Here is a 21,394-nt window from a genome sequence, read left to right as displayed (position 1 = left end):
TAACATTTTTGTTTCACTGTAAAATGAAACATACATGCAATCTAATAATTCATTTGTTGAGTAAGGTGATAGCTAACTTTTTTGACAAACTCAAAAACCAAATAAAAATACATAATCAATAAAGCATGAATAAATACATACAGGGTATCTTTTTAATAATCAGATTTTATTATCCTGTCTCATATCAAATATTGAGAAGTTATATACTGTATTATTTAAAATGAAATATCTAGTGATGGCCGATTTCAAAACACTGCTTCATGAAGCTTCGAAGCTTTACAAATCTTTTGTTTCGAATCAGTAGTTCGGATCGCGTATCAAACTGCCAAAGTCACGTAAACTATTGGAATTGCAAAACACTTATGACGTAACAAAGCCTCGTTTACTGAAATCAGATGACTTTGGCGATCCAATCCACTGATTCGAAACAAAAGATTCGTAAAGCTTTGAAACAGTGTTTTGAAATCGGCCATTACTAGATATTGTTGAAAAGTCTATATTGTGGGTCGTTGTGTGTGTAAATAATAAATGACAGAATTTTCATTTTTGGGTGAACTAACCCTTTAAGTACTTTGTTGTCAGAAAGAATATGAATCATGGAGAAAACCAGGATCTTTGATGTTGTGTTTAATAAAAATCTTATTAAAGTCAAAATCTATGGAAGATATTTAGTCAATATCCAGTGGAATTAAATAAAATGAGGCGTCCCATTTTTTTTCTTTTTGCCAACCATATAAACATTACCTGTGCTTTTATTACTAGATACTACTAGATACTACATAGATTACTGATAATTTTGGAATTTCAGTTAAATAAATGCTGTTTTCCCTGTTTAAGGTATATACAAAATGCATCAAATGGTTATTTATATATGTACATATACATGACTGTAAAAACAAGAGAAACCAATGTAGTGTTGTGGGAAAAACAAATAAAACTTAACAATCACTACAGCAATAGTTCTCTCCCACAGCATGTTTAAAGTTTATGGCCCACCAAACTTGGAAACACAGTATCAAGAAAATCTCAGAGCTTGCTCCAAATAAAATTTCTATATTATTGTAATGGTTGTGCAGATCTACTTTTCGCATCTATTTTATTACTTTCAGACTGAACACTCTCTACAATCAATCTTGGCTATATGTACTCTCACTCAGAGAGGTCTCGTTATTGGAGGAGGAATAAGCATGAGGCTTAGCAACAATCTTAGCAACATGAGAAGAAAGTTTACTTGGAATATTTTTAGATATGTTAAAGGAAAAAAAATCTCTGACAGGACCACTGACAGCTCACAAGCGTCTAACTGCATGTGTGGAATACATGTGACTGACATGCAAATGGACATTTTCATTGGATTGCAGACTACAAATACACAATAGATTTAGAATCTGCAATTGGATTGAATTTATGTGACATATCTGTAGCTACTAATTGCCATTCTCAAAATATACGAATTATCTCCATGATAAATGCCATGTAGCACTTGAAATAACACACAGTAAGCTTGAATAAAACATTGGGTCTCATTAAAAATTGCTTGGATTATTCTTATTTATACACACAAGAGAACATCTCATGAGAAACTGACACCTAAGTCACAAAACGTGGATTTGTTCTTAACCTTGTTCTAATTTTTATGAATTTGGATTATTCTAAATGTGGTTAGGGTTAGCCAACACCATGTAAGAGCTTTACACACAACCTTTCATTTTGCTGTCTTTTGTCACTCTTAGCAAACATATGCCACTCTTTAAATATGCGCTCTCTCCAGCAAGATCCTCGAGCAATGCTAAGCTCTTAAAACTGCTTCAGACAAAATAAACATCTTTTATTCAAACCCGGCCTACAGGATGAACATGATTTCACCAAGTACAACATGATCCCGGATGAACATCTTTGATCCTGGAACAACATTCCAATCAACCAATTAGATTTGAGATACAAGCTTACAGTTTATGTCTAGTTTAGGCTTACAACCAGCATTAGGTGCTTCTACATTGGTGTTATTCACCTATCATTTCCCTCTGATTTTAGGGATCAGCTATGGGTAGGATTAAGTTTAGGGCAAAATCACAGTGGCCAGATTACAGACCTCTCATTAGGCAGAGGTACACTGATTTAATGCAGAGGAATCACGCAGCTTGACTATAACACACCCTTTCTTATTCATCACGGCTGCATTTATTTAATCAAAATTACAGTATTTTTATTGAAACTGTATTTTGTTTGTGAAAAATATCGTTAATATAAAAATATTGTGAAATATTGTTACAATTTAAAGTAGCTTTCTATTTTAATATATTTTAAAATGTCATTTATTCCTGTGTTCAGCAGCCATTACTCCAGTGTTCAGTGTCATGTGATCCTTCAGAAATGATTCTCATTTGCTCCTCTTTTTAACACATTTTAGTATGAAAGTTATTGATGAAACATGATTTGTTTGTGAAAACATTCAGACACAGATTTCACGCACAAATTGTGTGTATGGACAGTAAGTGAATGAGAAAATATCACTGCCCATTTACTTCATTGTCACATCCAGGCACTATGAGACTCCTTACTGCCATTTTCAAGAGACTTACATCATTTTTCAGGTAGTACCTCTAGGTTGCGATATGCTACACATATACTGGGTAATGCTGAGGTTGTGGACAAAAGGCAAAAGAGGCTAATAGATTTACCAAAGCCACAAGCTACAGCTAAATCAAACGGTAATGACAGGATGTCTGGCCATCACACTGCTGCTCTGCATTGTTCTCTCTTTTACACTTCTTCTTTTTCTTTCCAAACACATTCTCTTGCAAACATTTATTTTTTCCAAATATCTTGTCAACATGCTCTCATTCTCTTTTCCACGTTCTCACTTTCTTTTTCACAAATTCTCGCTATGTTCTGGCCTTTTTATTTTCCACACATTCACTCTCTTTTCTCTCACTCAGTCCTTTTCTTCTACTTTTTTTTACACTTTACTCTTTTCTTCACTATTCCTCCTTTTTCTGTCTCTACTTCTATCCTCCAATCATCTCTTTCCTCTTCTTTTTCTTTTATTACTTATCTCCCTAATCTTTCTCTCTCTCATAATTAATTAGGAAGGACGCACTTCATTAGCACTAAAGCCTCCACTTATTCACTTTCATTATTGCAGTGATAAGCTAAGTCTTCCCTAATAGCCTCTCAATCAGAAACTTGCTGTATCATAGCCCTGATGTGTGCCGATAGATCCTCACAATAGACTTCAAACTAACGTTTGACTGAAAGAGTGTTTGTAGAGTTCTGTTTCACAACACAACAGGTCAAGTCAGCACAAGTTTAGTTTATACTGTATGTCATTTGCATAGCTTAAACAGGATATACTGGGCATTAAAATGCTTGTGACAAGATCAGGTCACAAGAACACCAGAACAACTGCACAGAGACCCACAGACATAAGATATGTAAACATCTCTGAAGAAAATAATGTACCGTATAAATAAAGTAAATACGAGAGACTAGGGCAAGATGTCACACATGGAAGTGGTCACAAGGGCTAAACCTATCATCTGTAATATATATACTGTATAATCTGTATAATGTAGACATATGCTACACATATATGCTTTCTTTATATAATTATCAAATATCATTATTTAATTATTAAATATAATTATTTTGGTTATGTCTTCCAAACTAAATTCCAGTGTTCTCATATTTCTTATACTTAAAATTCCAATTTTATTTTCATTTTTGCTACATCTGACAGATTGAAAAAATTTAACACCCATAAATGTCTTAATGGCCATTAAATGGTATTTTGCAATTTTTTAACAATATTATTATAATTATCATTATACCTCAAGTTGTTTTTTTTTTTCTTTTTCAGAACATTAGCAACATCATATAGAATGTGAGACGAGACTGCAGCTGCAAACTACAAACTGCAGCTGTCACATATATATTCATATGTGACCCATTTTGACTTTGTACTTTATATTTCTGTTCAGACAACTTTAACGCAAGGAATACAGCCAACTGGCAAGTAACAAATTTATTTACTCAACACAGCCAATTGTTGCTCACATTTGACACTTGTTAAGTGTTAATTTTGGACCCTGTAAGTAACTTTTAGCCTATCTATTTTTTCCTTTTTTTCTCTCTAGTAAATGTTGAAGCAGTGGAATTCTTAGTTTATCTTGAATCTAGTAGAAGCCGAAACCATTAGCTATTAATAACAGATATACTGTAATGTAAATACTTTAACTGTAAAATACTGTAAAAGCCTATTTACACCAAACCTGCATTTTCTGTAAACCACAAGAAAACTACATATACTACAATCAGAAAATACTATACTACAATTATTTATGGACTTTAATTTTTCAGATGTCATTTTTTTTTTAGGTATACACATTTGTAAAAATAATGTGTGACAATTGAGTGGTGCAGGGATGGCGTCAAAACCCGAAAAATAATTTGCCACTGGTTCCCGTGAGATGTTTCTTTGGGTCTTTGCAATGGGGTTTTTACACTTATGAGTAAATTAAGGTCTGAGGGTAAACACCATACTTAGAAGTTTTTCTCTACAGTGTAAATTACACATAACCATATTGAAAACGCAAATTTTGGAGCTGTTATGTTTAACCCTTAAATGCATGACTGTTTCGCCAATCATTCTTACATATTCGGGTCTTTATCGACCTGGATCTATATCTAACACGGAAGGATCTCTATCTGTCGCAATAATATAAAACTCCTCTGATATTAGAGTAACAATTACAGAAGAATAAAATAAAGCATATTTTGTTACCTTTTGGAGCTTGAAAGGGCTCCGTTTGAGCAGATGTTTTATGCAATCACCACTGTCCTCGTCAGAGCTCATTTCCCAGTAAATTCAGCAAATAATAGGCTAGTTTTATGTTTGAGGTCACAAATATGAGCCCATTCGCGATCTCAATCGTATTCTCAAAACTACAGTAGTCAACATTTGAAGTAGATCAAAAAAGTTCATCAGAGTTGTCCTAAGAACTAAGCTGTCCTAAGAAGAAGGTTTTAGGACAACTTTGATGAAAGGTTTTGATCCACTTCCAATGTTGACTACTATATATAATTTTCAACATCTTCAAAATCAATATTTCGGTCGCTAACAGCTTCACCAGATCGATCTAGTAATAGTTACAGTCATATTTGATTGCGTTCATACTTGCTCTGCAGTAAATCGCTGAGCCATTTCATGTTTTTCTTATTATTTCGTTTTCTGTCTGAATGAATCGTCACTTCAGATTCAATTATTGTTGTGAAGAAAAAATATACCTACACTCATACACACCTCGGGTCATTAGCGACCCTATACAAAAAATGAATACAAAAATAGGCATTCTTTTATAATTTAATGATTTTTTTTCTTGTTATATTTTTTATAATGAATTGATTGAGGAATACCAAGAAGGTTGATGTCTAACTTTAAAAAATGAACGAGGAGGAGGGTAGTGAATGATGTCCCGGGTAACTAAAGACCTGAGGTATGCATTTAAGGGTTAAAAAAAACAAAAAAAACGTATGTTTTTAATAAGAAACTATATAAGAACATTAAACAAAACTTTCAAGTATTGTCAAGTGATTTTTACCACAGATATAATTTTATTGATTACTGAAAAACCCCATTATATAAACCCATAGGAAAATCTAGAGAGAATCAATGGCAAATTAGTCTTCCAGGTTTTGACGTCATGTCTGCTGTACTCTATAATTCAGTATTGGACTTTTTTTTGAGGGGGAGGGGGGGGGGGGGGGGGTCTTGTGTAAGTTATTTAGTTTTGGTGTGACCATGATTTTATTAATGTATATAAATGTATTTAATAATATTTGTTTATTGTCATTGTCTTGTACATTTGTAGGTTTATAACATACCCTGGAACCTGTGGAGAGTGAACAAATATTGGGGAAAGGGAATAATACTCTGATGTTGATGATAATGTTTAGCAAACTCGTCATTATCCTTAGACAGGTCATATAATGTCATTCATGAAGGCATGAAAGATATAAATTGACCTCAGTGCAGCACACAGACTCTGGGTAGTTTGATACATGTCCTGATGCTATAATCTCCTCTCACCCTACCACTGCCTTCCAGCCTTTTGTTTCTCATCAGCTTTTTTGTTGGAGGTAAAATGAAGCATTTAGAAGAACAGGGAGGCAGCAGCGCGCTTTCAATCTCCTGCTAGAAAGTGACCAGATACATCTAAGAACACTGTGGCGGGGATTAGATATCAGCACGCGGCTTAAGATGCTACACGCACTGATAAAAGTGGCTGAGATGGATGAACCTAAAATCGCTGGCTACACATCACATTAAGTTGGCAGGGGTCCACAGAGGAGGATTCAAAAACGGCACAGATCGGTGTGATAGAGACAACATAGAGGAAATGCATCTTGGGGCTGAAGGGGGATTCATTGCTTTTAAAATGGTTTAAAAATGGTTTCTATCAGCAGACGTCTAAGACGCCTGACTCTCCTTTGATATCTGTCATCATTTCTCCACTTGGAAACTGACTGCGAAAAAAGGCATATCGCTTGTGCAGTCACTGGGAAGCGCCCACACGCAATCATCAAGACATAGGATATTTTAGATAATGCCGGTACACTATAACGCATAAGAAAAGCAATATGCTTATAACAACACACACATAAAAACACAGTTGAATCTATCAGTGGTGGTCCTCTGTTTGGAATACAGCTTGTTTCTGACTGTATTTGGCCTCCCTGGCTGTAAATGAACCTTTTCAGCAAGCACCTCTGAACTGACTAGCATGTCAATACGCACGCTCAATAGCTTAAAAGCATCTATTATCACCATTGATTTCTGTTTGTCAGATCCAGCTTAGGATTGATCATTAAAGCTTTGATTTTTCTGCTCGTCTTGCATTGAAAGTGCACACTTCGAGACTCCATAATAGAATTTATACAACCAAAATAAAGGTCTTCTATCAGGGGAGTTGTGGGGGTCTATCAATTGCAAACGAGCCCTGGGCAAATGAAAATACAATTAGGCTTGAGTGTGAGTTTAATTATCTTTTAATTATTAAGTACACATTAACCTTGGGTAATGGAAGTGCTTTGTGAGAAAGATAACGGTACTACCTTTGACTCTATAATTGATTAATTGACTTCTAATCCACTTCTAACGGCATCAATGAAAACACCAAGTGAATGACAAACATTCATTTCTCTGTCATGGATCTCTTCAACCTTGCACAATGCCCGTGGCTCAAATACTGTATTTATTTGTTCATTTGCTTTCTTGTTTGTATAATCTATATATTGTTTATTATTTATTATTGAAAGTTATTATACAGTGTGGAACACTACAAAATTAAATTAAAGTGATTTACTTGATCACAGAGAGAAAAATGTATGTGAATGAAAAACAAGCAAACAGGGCATGGAAATGAAAAATACATTAACTCATAAAAATGAAAAAAATCACAAAGGTCAAATACTGTAATTTTAGAATCTCACCTACTCTATGATTAGTTTCAGTGATAATAATACTGATTCTTTTGCAAGATATCTCAAGGTGTTGAAATCTCATTTTGAACATGCAGTCTGGATTACAAAAAAAGGACATGAAAAATGTCTAATTTTGCTCTGGGTAAAGTCAGAGATACATCAATATACCTTTAGGTCTATTCCCGCTTAATCTCTCTTTTGTCTTATTTTGCTTTCATTATCCCAGACTGTTTTACAACCTAGACTCAAATACAATCTCTATTCTGATATGACTTTATTTCCAATTGGAAAAAAAGGAAAAGCAAATCAAAACCTTTTTGTTTCATAAGAGAAACAAAAAGGAGAGGAAGGGGAAAAAAGTGACAGAGAGAAAGAGACTAGGATAGAAAGGAAAATGTCATCTACCCTCAACAAAGAAAGTAAGTAAGAGGGACAGTGGATAAAGATGGAGAAAGATACTGTTCAAATCTAACATCTAGAACCTGCAACACAAAAGGTGGACAGTGATGAAAGACTGCATTTATGGCCTGTGTCATTTAAACAACAAAAAAAGGTTTCTCTTCCATCATGCACCAGCAAAGGACAAAGGGAACAAGAGCAGGAGAGGCCAACGGGACCTGTGACATCAGGGTCACTCTGGACGGTCCGAAACAACACTATAGAATGACCTACTTCCACCCTGAATCCTTCTGCACAAAGAACTCTCTACATTCTTTTGTTATTATGACTCCAGTACAAGAAACATCACAAAAAAAAACAGCAAAGGGACACATTTGACATTTCGTTCTGTCTGTTATCAAGGTTCTCCTCCCTAGTGACAACTGGAATGGCCACAGCCAAAGTTTCCTTTAGGAAACAATACATAATGGGTGGAATTCCCTAATAACTGTGATATTCATCCACACTGTCTGCATTGTTTTAGCACCCAATTTGCTACAAGAATTATGCAAATACGTTAATGGCACAAACACATCCAAAACTTTTGCTGAATGCAATTTACATGGTGCAATTCCTCATCTCACTGAGTTTTGTGAAAAATCGCAATATAAAAAAGCCTAATTTACATAGAAAGAAGGTATACCGGCTTGAATTAAATACTCATTTAGCACCTGGTTAAACTGGATTGCAGGTCCTTGAACAAGATTTTTGCACTGAAATACTGCATGCAAAAGTGGTGCAACTGTTTGGTTGCTTGTACATTCTGGTCACTTGTATTCAGCACAAATCAAACAGATTGCTCAATGTATTGTATTACCTGAAAAGAATCATGCTGTTCTTGAGAGCAAACACAGGATAAAACATGCACCAAGGCCGACCAAGCATGTAAATGAGCAGAGGCTGCGTTCCCTTTTGAAGTCGAACTCAACACTGCATCTTGGATCAAGGCTATGGGGAAATGCCATCAGCATGACCGGTATCTGAAGCATGTGTAAACACACTCCAATTCCACTGGCTGGCGACAGCCCGTGACGTCATAAGCAGAGTCCCCAGTAGTATAAGAGGGTGCCCATTGGCCATTGCACATGTCATTAACCTTTTTTGTCTTCAGGAGATGCTTGTTTGTATGCACTTGTAAGGCAAACACTACTAGTGAAGTGTATTCAACTCCTCGAGATAACTGGATGTGCACATTATGATGCATTCACAAGACTGACTGAAAAAGACAGGTAAGAAGCGACGGAAAGAGACTGGTAAGATAGCATTACACTATCTTTTCTAGTCTAGAGCAATGCTGTGGTTCAGTATGCTCCTCTGAGGCCTAGGTCCAGGGCCTGATTGATAGATTGTAGAGATCCTTGATGTTTAGACCCTGCCAAACTGGCACAGGATTAGAGGTTTTTGGCAAATCAGAAATCTGAAACCGCTCTTTCTGTTGCCCGTTTCATATGCGGGCTATGCAGTGCTTGATTGCAATTTATGTGTGCTGGTGCATTTTCTGCAAAGATACATGTCTGAGGACATCTTGCCCCAAACTCACTGTTGCAGGCATTCCTTGAGAGCTGTGTAAAGCAAGAAAAGCGCTGTTGCAGCTTAGCCATGTTTTCTGTAAAAGCTCTGCCTTTAAGGCTGCAGTAGTCCATAGGAGAGGGAGGAAGGTTCTAGAGGCTGGTACTTCCCTTGCTATAAAAGCATAGAAGCTAGAATATTTTCCATTCTTGTGGGAGACACTGGCATAAGGATATTACCACTACATGGCTTGTGCACATCTACTTATGGACGCTGTCCTTGGTTGATGCTCTAATTAATCTGTTGAGATAAACATAGCCCACTGTGATAGTGCATATTCTCACCTAGTGAGTCAGGCATCCCGGTGGCATAGTGGAGTGGGTATTTATTCCCCATCCATCCAAGACGCAGTGTTGAGTTCCAATTCGTCTCAGGTTACGACTGTAACCATGGTTCCATGAGAAGTGGAACAAGACACTGCGATTCTTTGACATGCCATTGGGTCTGCCTGCACATTTCCTTCAGACAAATAAGTTGATAATGTGTGCTGGCCCTCTTATCCTTCCGGGTGCTCCGCTTATGACATCACAGGCTGTCGCCAGCCAATGAAATTATAGTGTGCTTATACATGGCAGGTGTTGCATGAAGACAGAAAATGAACGTAAGCTTACAGGGGTGAGTTTAAGTGGACTAATGATTGGAAAAGTCTGTTGCATGGATGAAAAGGTTGACAATAAGATCTGTGACATACATTTTGAAAATATGGTCCCACTTTATATTAAGTGGCATTAACTAATATGTACTTACATCAAAAAATAAGTACAATGTACTTATTGGGTTCATATTGAATTGCAAAACACTTTTGCTGCAATTGAGGTGGGATATGGGTAAGATTAGGGGCAGGTTTGGTGGTATGGGTTGGTTTAAGGGTAGGGGTAAGGTGTAAGGGACGGGTCAACCGTGTAATTATAAATGTAATTACAGAAATTAATTACAGATGTAATTATATGCAGGTGTTTTTAAAATATAATTACAATGTAAAAACATGTATGTACACAATAAGTGCATTGTATCAAATTATTAATTTAAATGTAAGTACATAGTAGTTAAGGCCACTTAATATAAAGTGGGACCGAAAATATTTACAACGAATTTTCATTTAATGCTCACCTTAAAAGTACTGATAACAATCATAATAATACAGAGTTCATAAATCAGAGTTCATCAGAAGTGGCCTGTCCATAAACATGCCAAAGCTGATGTATAAACGTGCACAGGTTATACACACAAAGACAAAACACCATCAGGGTAACATGAAAAACACTAAAATAATGCAATAAACATTACCAAAAAACAAAACAAAACAAAAAAAACAGAATATATAACATAAAAGAAGACTTATTCTATTAATAAGTCTGCTTACTTAAACCCCTTAAGTGCATTAATCTAATTTATGCATCCCGCTAACAACCGTCCTAGATGTCAATTGCTGGCACACCTGTTTGAGAACTTGCCGTCTCAAAGAAAATATATTGGAAAAATTCAACTCTGTCATGTACTTACATTCCCTGCTAAAAAATAATCACATCATGAAAACAGAGATTTGTGTAGAGCACATCAGTCACTCTTAGATCAGGACTGTGAGTATGAAATGCTGCAACTTCAAATAGCAAAGCTGAGTAGAACAGAAGGAAAACTTGCTTGTGTTAAATAAGATTTTCTCAGGATGTGGGCGAGAGTTAAAATCGAGCTTTGTGTTTAGTGTCAGCTGCAATGATGAAAACAAAAGGCCCTCTAAATCAGTGGGAGCTCCTGTTATTTTTCTGCGAATTAGAACTAACACGCTCTGAACTCAATCAATAACCACTCAATCAGCCACAGATATCAGAGAGCACATGCTGGTGTTAGATTATCAGACTAGTACTATGGTGTTAATGTGTTGTATGGACTGGAATCAGGGGAGTCCAGTCTGGTCCAGTCGGAGACTATATGTAAAGGCCCCGATATACTCACAGTGAGTTTCTTTTTCGTTCTTCACTTAAGGGTGGGTGGGGTCTACACTTTTCATTCTACTGACTTGAATTCAAACACATGCAAATGTGGGAGACCGGAAATGCAAGCTCATGCAAAAACATTTAGGATTTTGCTGTATTCCAAAGTTTTGTCAACTCTGACCTGCAAATTTGTATCACATAAAGACACATGACTAATATAAGATCAATAAGTCATGGCGTGACCTCTTACAAAAATGAAAAGAATCCAAAAATTTTGCAGCAGATTGTATTTTTTTTTTTTTTTTTGGCAGCCCTATATGTGTGTGTGTGTGTATATATATATATATATATATATATATATATATATATATATATATATATATATATATATTTCGTTGTGATCTATCACCAAAAACCAGATCTGTCCTACTGAAGGTCACTGAAAGTCCCATTACAGATAAAGAATTAACACTCAAAAGTTGGCTTTATGTCTCATCTTGACACAACTTCTAAAACAGCATGTATTAATCATTCACGTCCCAGTGCTGTGCTCCCTTTGAAAAGAGACGGACAGGCCTTTTTAGAAAAGGTCAACCTTTCAAATGGCCGACAGGGAACGAGAGAGCGTTAAGAGATCATTAATCACTCTTTGATTGACACAGAAATCTTTGTATCGTAACTACAGCAATGTAACCATGCTGACTGTTTTTTTAATTACACTCATTTACAATGACTTGACCATCTTTGATGATTGTCACAGCTTTTTCAACTTGAAAAGGACAGCAGCACCTGAGCCATGCTAAATGAGGTTAACATTCAGCAGTTTTTTTTTTTTTTTAAATTAAAGGCACAATATGTATTTTTTGCCGCTAGAGGTCGCTTATTCAAAACAAAAGCATAGCTTGATGATGCCGTGAATGAGCGTGGAATCTTGGAAGTTGTCGTCTTCACCTCCACAGCTGATGGAAAGGAATCTTACGGACTCGGGCAGAAATTATGTTCATTAATAAGCTAATTTATTAAAGTTTCACTAATGTTACAGTGGTATGGACGGGACTGGTCGAGAGCCATGGGAGCGGAACGAGGCCGCTGGAGCAAATGCTAATGAAAGAAGCCTGCAATACACGCCAATCTGGAGTTCGGCTGAGCTTTTATTATGCTTTTGTTACAGTCGGCCACTTCTGTTCTTTTTGTTGCATATGTGGAGTAACACAGCACTGTTTTACATGGTTAAAACAATCACACTAGATACATTTGAGTGTGTTGAAAGTTATGTTATAACGTTACTCTGTGTGTTCGCTCGGTGGCTGCTATGAGAGACTTGTTGCACTTTGCAGTATCTAGATCGATATTAGTAAAACTGAAAATCGAGGGTATGCGATGCAATGACATGGTCCATGTCCTGGATAAAATTGCTGATTTCTCAGGATTTAAAGATTGTTGGAAATGTTTGGGATAATGTAAGTACACAAGTCAATAAAATATATAACATTGTTCTAGTGGTTTTTGGATATTTTAATCTAAAAATCTTACATATTGTGCTTTTAAGCCTAACTTCTTACAGCAAAAACTTATTTTGTCAAAAGATATTTGCACTTTCTTTTTTGGCTTTTTTCTTTTAAGACATAGTTTTATTCAGCAAGGATGCATTTTGATCAAAAGTGAAAGTAAAGAAATTTGTGATGTCATGAAATTTTTCTATTTCAAATACATGGTGGTTGTTTTTTTTGTTTTTTTTTTTACTTTTTATTTATCAACAAATCCAGAAAAACATGTATCATTATTTTGACTAAAATATTAAGCCTCACAATAATAAGAATTTTTTTCTTAAGCACCATATAAGCATACTGTATTAGAGTGATTTCTGAAGGATCATGTGATACAGAAAATTGAGCAATTGGGTGTTAAAAATTCAGCTTTTCCATCAAAGGAATAAATTACATTTTAAAATACATTAACATAGAAAAGTTATTTAAAATTGTAATAATGTTTCACAATATTAACGTTTTTATTGTATATGATCAAATACATAAAGCCTTGGTGAACACACGAGACTTCATTTCAAAACAATAAAACAATAAAAAATATAATATAATATAATATAATATAATATAATATAATATAATATAATATAATATAATATAATATAATATAATATAATATAATATAATATAATAATAATATATATTTTTTATATTATATTTTTTATATTAATATGAGGGTTAGCATGAACATGTAATACTTTCAAAGGAAGAGAAGTGCGTACACTACGTGAGGACACCAGGTTTCTGTGACACATTTGGTAATTACAGCACAGAATCTGAGAGGTTTACAGTGGAGTGGAGCCAAGAGGATAGTCAACGAAACAATGGAACAGCACAAACAAACCTGTTCCTTCAAACAGAGAAGGTAGAGAGGCGAGAGGCAGAGAGAGAGGTAGAAAGATAGAACCCCCATAGGATATGTCTGTGCCAGAGTAAACAAAACACACGCTGGTCTCCTATCGCTAGAAAACAAATTAAATGGCGGGTAAAGTCTCCCCAGACTGGAAAAGGTGTGTTCCATATGGCTATGGGAGAAGAACGAAAAAGGCTTTGATTAACATGACATACCCTGACCTAACAGAAAGAACCAGGAAAAGACATTGTGGTAAATACTAATAGGAGAGGTATGTGACCCAGGATATTATAGCATGAATTACTGATTTGATCGGAGGTATGCACCAGCCTCTTACTGCAAGAAAAAAAAAGAAACCCCAAGAGGTGTTTACTGTTGAGATGAACTCGCTTTCTTTGACATCATGGGCAACTGTGTAAGAGCAGAACTAATATGAAGATGTGCACAGCAACTCCATTGGGAAATCATTTTATGGACTATAGGTCATTTTACACAACCTAAAAATAAAAAAAATAAAAAACACTCTGTGGGCTGACTCTGGTTCCTCCACTACAACACTTCCACTCTAGTACAGTTCAAGACAGGACTGGTACTTGTAGTCGGCCTCAGAAAAAAGATCAGTGATTGAGCATCAATCATTCTGTTCTTTATCATGAAATTGATTTAATAATAGTAGCTCTACTATTAGAAGCTCTTTTGGGCTGTGAGATCACACTTGGTTGCTTCTTTCAAATTGCTTCTAGCCCTATGACTGGTTTTAATGTCTTAGAATATTTCTCTATAGTATTCACAAAATTGAAAGGTGGTGAAATTGAATTATTAAGACCTGTGTTAATAATTACCTTTTAAGAAATAATCTGCATACATTCTGGATCACTAATGCCGTCTCAGTGGCTTGTTTTGATTAAATTTCATTAAAAGAAACTTTTTTTTTTCACACATATTGTGCGGATTGGATTAATCTGAGATAAGTAATGTTTGAATGGGCATGGTTGGATTTTTTTTTTTTTAATAACTGTTGTACATTTACCTTATGTTACATAGTGCAAGTGCAATTATGTATAAAGTACAAAGGTCACAGGGAAATATTACTTACCCCATTGATTGGGTAGGTCTTCCAGCTTAGTTCTCCCAGCACAGCAGTAGTGTCCAAGAGAACCACTATAAAGAGAAAAGAAAAGATGACAACTAGGTCAGCTATAAAGTTATTATAAAGTCTCCAAAAGCACAATGAATCAATTGACAAGTTGCATAAACATAGCCGCTAAGTTGTGTCTTAAAGGGATAGTTCACCCAAAAATGAAAATTCTGTCAACATTTACTCCCCCTCAAGTTATTCCAAACCTGTATAAATTTCTTTGTTCTGTTGTACACAAAGAAAGATATTTGGAAGAATGTTTGTAACCAAGCAGATCTTGCCTACCATTGACTGCCATAGTATTTTTTTCCTACAATGGTAGTCAATGGGGGGAGCGATAGCTGCTTGGTTACAAACATTCTTCCAAATATCTTTCTTTGTTTACAGCAGCATAAAGAATTTATACAGGTTTGGAACAACTTGAGGGTGAGTAAATGATGACTGAATTTTCATTTTTGGGTGAACTATCCCTATAAGAACTGGTCTGACAAACTAGCAATTAGTTAGGGCTAATCTGACTTACTTTTCAGATTCAGATTAGACCAATCTACCTTTTTATGGAACTGACTTAAAAAAATGTAAGACCAGTCTTGAAGAAAAAAAATCAGATGACTAACTTAAATCCAGGAGAGAAGACAATTCTAGAGAAAGAGCAAGTTGAGATTCATGAGTGCAGAGGACAAAGTTTGAGCGCACTCATTTAAAATCTGAGCTAGAGCAGAGCCATGAGATCACTGTATATTTGAAAGCGCGTGTCCAGTTTTGTGCGAGAATGAAAAAAATCCGCCTGTGAGTGGAGAGATTCATTACATGGATGAGCTCTCGCGTTACAATAATGTGCTATCAACATCTGTCATTAAAATAATGCTATAGAAATGGCAAATGAACTATAAAAACGGGAAGAAAGTCGTGTCTGAAAGCTGCAATTGTTTTTTTTTTTTTATTATTATTTGAAATGAATGGAGAATATGTTGTTTCTTCGACATAAAAAAGCGCCTATGACTTCTATGATACTTTTATGGTGATTTTCTTTTTGAAGCTTCAGTCTTGTCTCCTTTCACTGTAAATGCATGGATAAAAGTGGCAGTACATTCAAAATACATTCAAAATTTACCCTTTTGATTTTACAGAGAAAAAAATGAACAAATTAAAAACAGCTAGAGTATGTAAAGAATTTTCAGCAAAAACAATAAGCAGCTAAAAAAATACACCCAAATCACAATCAAGTTGTTGATGCCGCCTTAATGCAATTGATTAAGATTCAAAGAAATGAGACTTACAAGATTAAAGTACCAACAATCAAGCAATGAGACTCTTAATGTATCCCTTGAGTTTGACATCATTAACAGAGACAAAAGACACTATGGCAAAAACCAAAGCAGAAGAATACACAAACTACACTATCTACCACCATTCATAGATGAACACACCGCATTTAGCCTGCATGCTAATAAAATTTCCGCTGCCACAGTCATATCCACTGCCCCCAGCAGGTGATTCAACTGTTACTCAAAATAAAAAAAAAAAGAGTCATTTGCTCACCCACATATGCCATTTTGATATGATGAATGTGCAATTTCCTTTGTCTCTACAGCAGGACTTAATTACAATGTCTATCAATAAAACTGTGTCATGGGCGTAATATACTTACGACACAAAGTCTGGGCATGTTTCATTCTCTCTTCTACTTCTCTTCCACAATTCCGTATTTAAAATGAAAAAATAGACTTCAACAGAGAGTATGTCTGTTGATTTTGGTCTATGTACAAGTGATCATTATTCTCACTCAGCACAGCGGTCTTTGTGTAAGACAGCTTCTGAATATGTGTTGTAATACTGAGCTAATAATCTGCTTATCTGTCTATGTGTTGTCAAAGAGTTAACGTAATGATCCTCGATGAGTGCCTGTCTGTAGAGAGCCTGCAGACAGGCTGAGCACTACTGTTCGCCCTGATCAAATTTGCTTGACAATCCCTGATAATTCTGCCTGGAAGTGATGGATCTGTGCTGCTAACACACCCAAACAGAAAAATGTGAATTAGAGGGTTAGGCACTTTGGCCACTCATTCTAAATCGCATTACACCTCTGTCTAGACCCAGTGTCTCTGTCTTGAGTCATATTATCCCTAAATTTCCGCACTTACTTTCTCCCTTACAATGAAGGGAGATTAAACATGTCTGCAAGCATATCGGGACAGAATGATCAATTTGAAATGACTTTATTAAGAGATATTTACCAGATTAGGCCTAAAGCCATTCTATGATGCACACTGAATTGGTGAAAGACATAACAAAGAGCTATTTTTGTCAAGCTTGCATAGACATCAGTGTATTTTTAAAAATTATAACTGTTTTTGCTTGTTCTTATTTAGGCTATTTAAAAGTCTGAAACGTAAACAGAAAATAAATAAATAAACAGACCAATATTGATTCAATTAAATAATTTGTGTAAAAAGGGATTTTGAAAAGGGACCTAGATCATGTGAGACTCAGACCTCCACAAGGATTATCTATAGTATGTGCAGTCACCATCATTTACTGTACGGGCATATTTCAATCCCTGTCTCATCCCCCTCCACAGGAGCGGTCATATGATCCTGTAGGCAACTGCCATTAACCCAAAGGCATATTTAGTATCTGGTATTCCTGTAGCACAACCATCATCAGAGCCTCAATGATGGACATGTTGATTGCTAGTTCAACATAGAAAACCTGAACCTGCTCTTCCCAGATTTTACAGTGATAAAGAGTCTGATTTAGCCTTCCTGAAAGAGGCTCTGCATTTGTCTCTTAGGGGGACATGTTCATCTCACTGAGCAGTGACTACAAACTAGCTCATTGTACATGCATGAGCCAACTCCACAACAAATACTGAGAGTGAGAATTCATTCAAAAATAAATAAATAAATAAATAAATAAATACAGTACAATCATAAATCATGGTCTTAATATTGTTTGCAATCTTGTGGTAAACCACTGCATTATGTGTAGACATGCATACAGTATGTGTGTATGAAGAGAACAAAAAGAAAAATTATGAATTTACATTTACATTTTTCACATTTATAACGTTTACTTAATGATGCACAGCCTCTTTTAAGGTGAAAAGTGAAAGGCTTCAATTGGTGATATGTTGGTAATTTTTAGATTAGTGGTTCTCAACCAGGGGGCCTCAGCAATCTTCCAAAGTGGGCATTAGGATGACAAAGGAAGTTTTTAATTTTGTAAATTATTATTAATGTATTAAAAAAACTCTAACCTAAAATAAAGAACATACAGATCCTGTAAATATACTTTTTTTTTTTTTTTTTTTTTTTTAATTAAGTTTATTTTTCTGACCCCATTGGCAGATTTCCTTTTTCTGATAAAAAAATTAAGATTTATTATTATTATTATTATTATTATTATTATTAAAGTAACCATGAAATCAGAATTGAAAATTCTTTTATTTATGGAATATTGTAGTATTTATTATAATCGATCCTTGTAATCTTTCAATCAATCAATCAATTAATCAATCAAAAGAACTTCCCCTCTCCCTTGCATAAACTTCTCTGATGAAATGTTCGCTGGCGTGTGTTATGTTCTAGTTCTGTTTTGGTTTAATTTTTTTAATTATTTGCCATGTTCCGGTTTGCATGAATTCTGTTTGCTAATTAGTTTCCATAGTCACTGATTATATTATGCACCTGCTCTTAGTTTTGTTAATCAATCTGTGTGTATTTAATCCCTTAGTTTCCTCTGTTCATGGTTGAGTCTCATTTGTGTTGGTGTGGTAGTGTTCTACGAGTTTTATTCCTGTATTCACCAGCATGTTTCCAAGTAAAGACTTTCCTGTGTTGTGCATTCATTACAGCCACACGGCATTACAGAAGAGTGAACCCTAGAAAGGATTTAAAATATGGTCTTACCTGCCATCCACTTGCTCTGCTTTTTCTATGTAAAAAGCCTTAACGAGCGGTCTAACACATGCCTGCCTGTGGAAGGTCCTCTAGGAAGTTTTGCAGAGTACCTGAAGTGAGTGCTGGTGCAGTGAGAGTCACAGTTCACCATATGCCCCACTGAGGAGGACATCACCAGGCCCACTCCAGACCAGCCTCGAAGCAAGTGCCAGAAGCAAGTGCCAGAACCAAAGCCTGAGCCAAAATTCGCCCTGGAGCCTGAGGCCAGCAGTGAGGTGCATGACCAGGTGGGTGAAGTGGCAAAAACATCCTGTGAAAAAGGCAATTTAGTGGAGTACGAGGGCATGGGATGGAGCCCTGTCCATACCCCTGCCGCAGAGGATGAGCTGTGCCAGGCCTCAATGAAATGGTTTGAGGAATGGTTTTTATTCCCTCTAAGTCTCTCGCTGGTCCTGCCCAGCTCCAAGTCTCCTGTATCTCCAATGGACCCACCCTGCCTCCCTTCCTTGGCCCTACCTTCGCTGGTTCCCTTCAATTCCTCGGCTCCTCTTCCTCCACTCTGCTCCGTGGATCCGGCTTGTGTCTTCCGGTCTCTAGCTCCACCTTGGCATTTGGATCCCCTGACTCGGCCTCTAGCCGTCGACCAGTCGGCTCCACCTTGGTACCTCCCTCCCTCAGCTCTGCCTGGGACTGTCATCTTTATGGCTCCACCAGACTCCGCCGGGCTCGCCACGGTCAGTCGTCACTCTGCCTACACCTCGGACTTTGGATGCCTTTGGCTGCGCCTTGTACCTCCACCCCTTCGGCTCCATCGTACTCCACCTTCCCTTCCGGCTCTACCTTGATCCTTGGTCCCATCGGCTCCTGCCTCAGTCCTGTAGCACCCTGGCTCCATGTCAGCTGCTCATCACTATAGCTCCACCTTGACCTCTAGGAACCTCTGGTGTCGTTCCATCTCTGTGTCTCCTTGGCCGCCAACTCAGTGTTTCATCACCATGGTTCTGCCAGCCAAGGGCAGAAGCCATGGGCCTTTGTCCTGGATGTGTTCTGGGTCCCCACCTGGCTCCTCCTGCCTTTGTCTCCTTTCTGGCTCCTCCCACCATCAACGCCGTTCTGGTTTCTCCTGCCATTGTCTTACTCCTGCGTCCTGCCCTTTACCAGCCCAGTTGTCATCCTCCAAAGCCCCCTCCCTCCTCAGTTTGACTCGTTACTGCGCAAGGACGTGCCTGTCGGGAGGGGGGAGTTTCTGTTATGTTCTAGTTCTGTTTTGGTTTCATTTTTATTCTTTGCTATGTTCCGATTTACCTGAGTTCTCTTTGATAGTTAGTTTCCATGGTCATTGATTATATTACACACCTGTTCTTAGTTCTGTTAATCAATCTGTGTGTATTTAATCCCTTCCAAGTTTCCAAGTAAAGACTTTGTTATTGATTTTTCTGCATCGTATGATCATTACAGCCACACAATGTTACAGAGTGAGGGTTGGACAACTTGTCACTCACATGAGAGCACACCACAATGATTCAACGGTCCAATCTATACATATTACCTATTTCTATTCCTATTTAATTACCTATTTCAACCTAAAAACTTAAGTTCAGTTGCTCCCTTAAATTTTTAAATCAAATTTAAAAAAATGTCCACTTAAATTTTATTAAAATTAAGTAAACAATCGAGTTAAATATCATATAACTTATTAAAAAAAAATGTTAAAATTGCTGAAATTATTTAGTTAAAGTAAAAAAAAAAAAAAAAAATGTTGTTGTGACTTATTGATCATATCATTTTTTTTACAGTGTTCCCAATGGACAAAAGGAAGCCCAAAATTTTTCTTGTTTGAGAAGCGGTTTCACTCAGATATATGCCACAATAAGGAAGATAAGACTTTCACAACTTCTGTTTCATGCCAACTTTGTTTCAGTGAATTGTGGTTAATTCCTTTGTTGTATATTCACTCCCAGTTTTAGTTGAATTCAATTACAGTAGAAACACCAGAAATATACATATTGTAGGTGGGCTTTTAAATATTGATGGTGGGGGGCTGAGTCAAAATGGTTGAGAACCACTGGTTCTTGATGTAACAAATTCTGGCTCCCATATCAAAAACGATGTGGTATTTATAGTGAATTTCATAATGAAGTCATTTGACAATGAAAAGAGACGGAGAAACGTTCATTGAACAACTTGAAATTGGCATAAGACAGTATGGCAAATTTAAATTACCAGCCATTAGAAGTAGATAGTAAGACTGGCAAGGGTAATGCTGCAAATAGCAAGGCGCTTTCCAGATGGGGCAATTATTGATGGTCTTATTAGAAAAAGCAGAGCGGGTTGTCTTGCTGCAGCTGAATCTTTATAACTAGTGTTGACAAGATCCGCAAGCTTCATTTCAAACCAAATCAACTGCTGAATGTTTGTTGTCTCTCTCCCTCTGCCTCAGCATGGAGAGTGAGACATCAACAGAGACACATCAGAAGTGGCAGCTAGCGCCTATGTCTGTCTGTAAAAATCTGGAGTCCCTAAAGTAGGCCACA

At 36.5% G+C, this 21,394-nt stretch overlaps 1 protein-coding gene across 2 annotated transcripts in view; it reads right to left on the bottom strand.

Moving 5' to 3' along the window:
- The window catches only part of epha6 (eph receptor A6), a 157,426-nt gene that overhangs the window by 120,648 nt on the left and 15,384 nt on the right, over positions 1-21,394 (bottom strand). For both annotated transcript variants that reach the window (XM_048196970.1, XM_048196971.1), the window contains exon 2: positions 14,917-14,981. In XM_048196970.1, coding sequence (XP_048052927.1) covers positions 14,917-14,981 — 65 coding nt within the window. The remainder of the gene's footprint in view (positions 1-14,916; positions 14,982-21,394) is intronic.

This window comes from Megalobrama amblycephala, linkage group LG7, assembly GCF_018812025.1.
Source record: "Megalobrama amblycephala isolate DHTTF-2021 linkage group LG7, ASM1881202v1, whole genome shotgun sequence".
Taxonomy (NCBI): Eukaryota; Metazoa; Chordata; class Actinopteri; order Cypriniformes; family Xenocyprididae; genus Megalobrama; species Megalobrama amblycephala.
The sequence above is the reverse complement of the archived record's forward strand: the minus strand, read 5'-3'. Positions and strand labels throughout refer to the sequence as shown.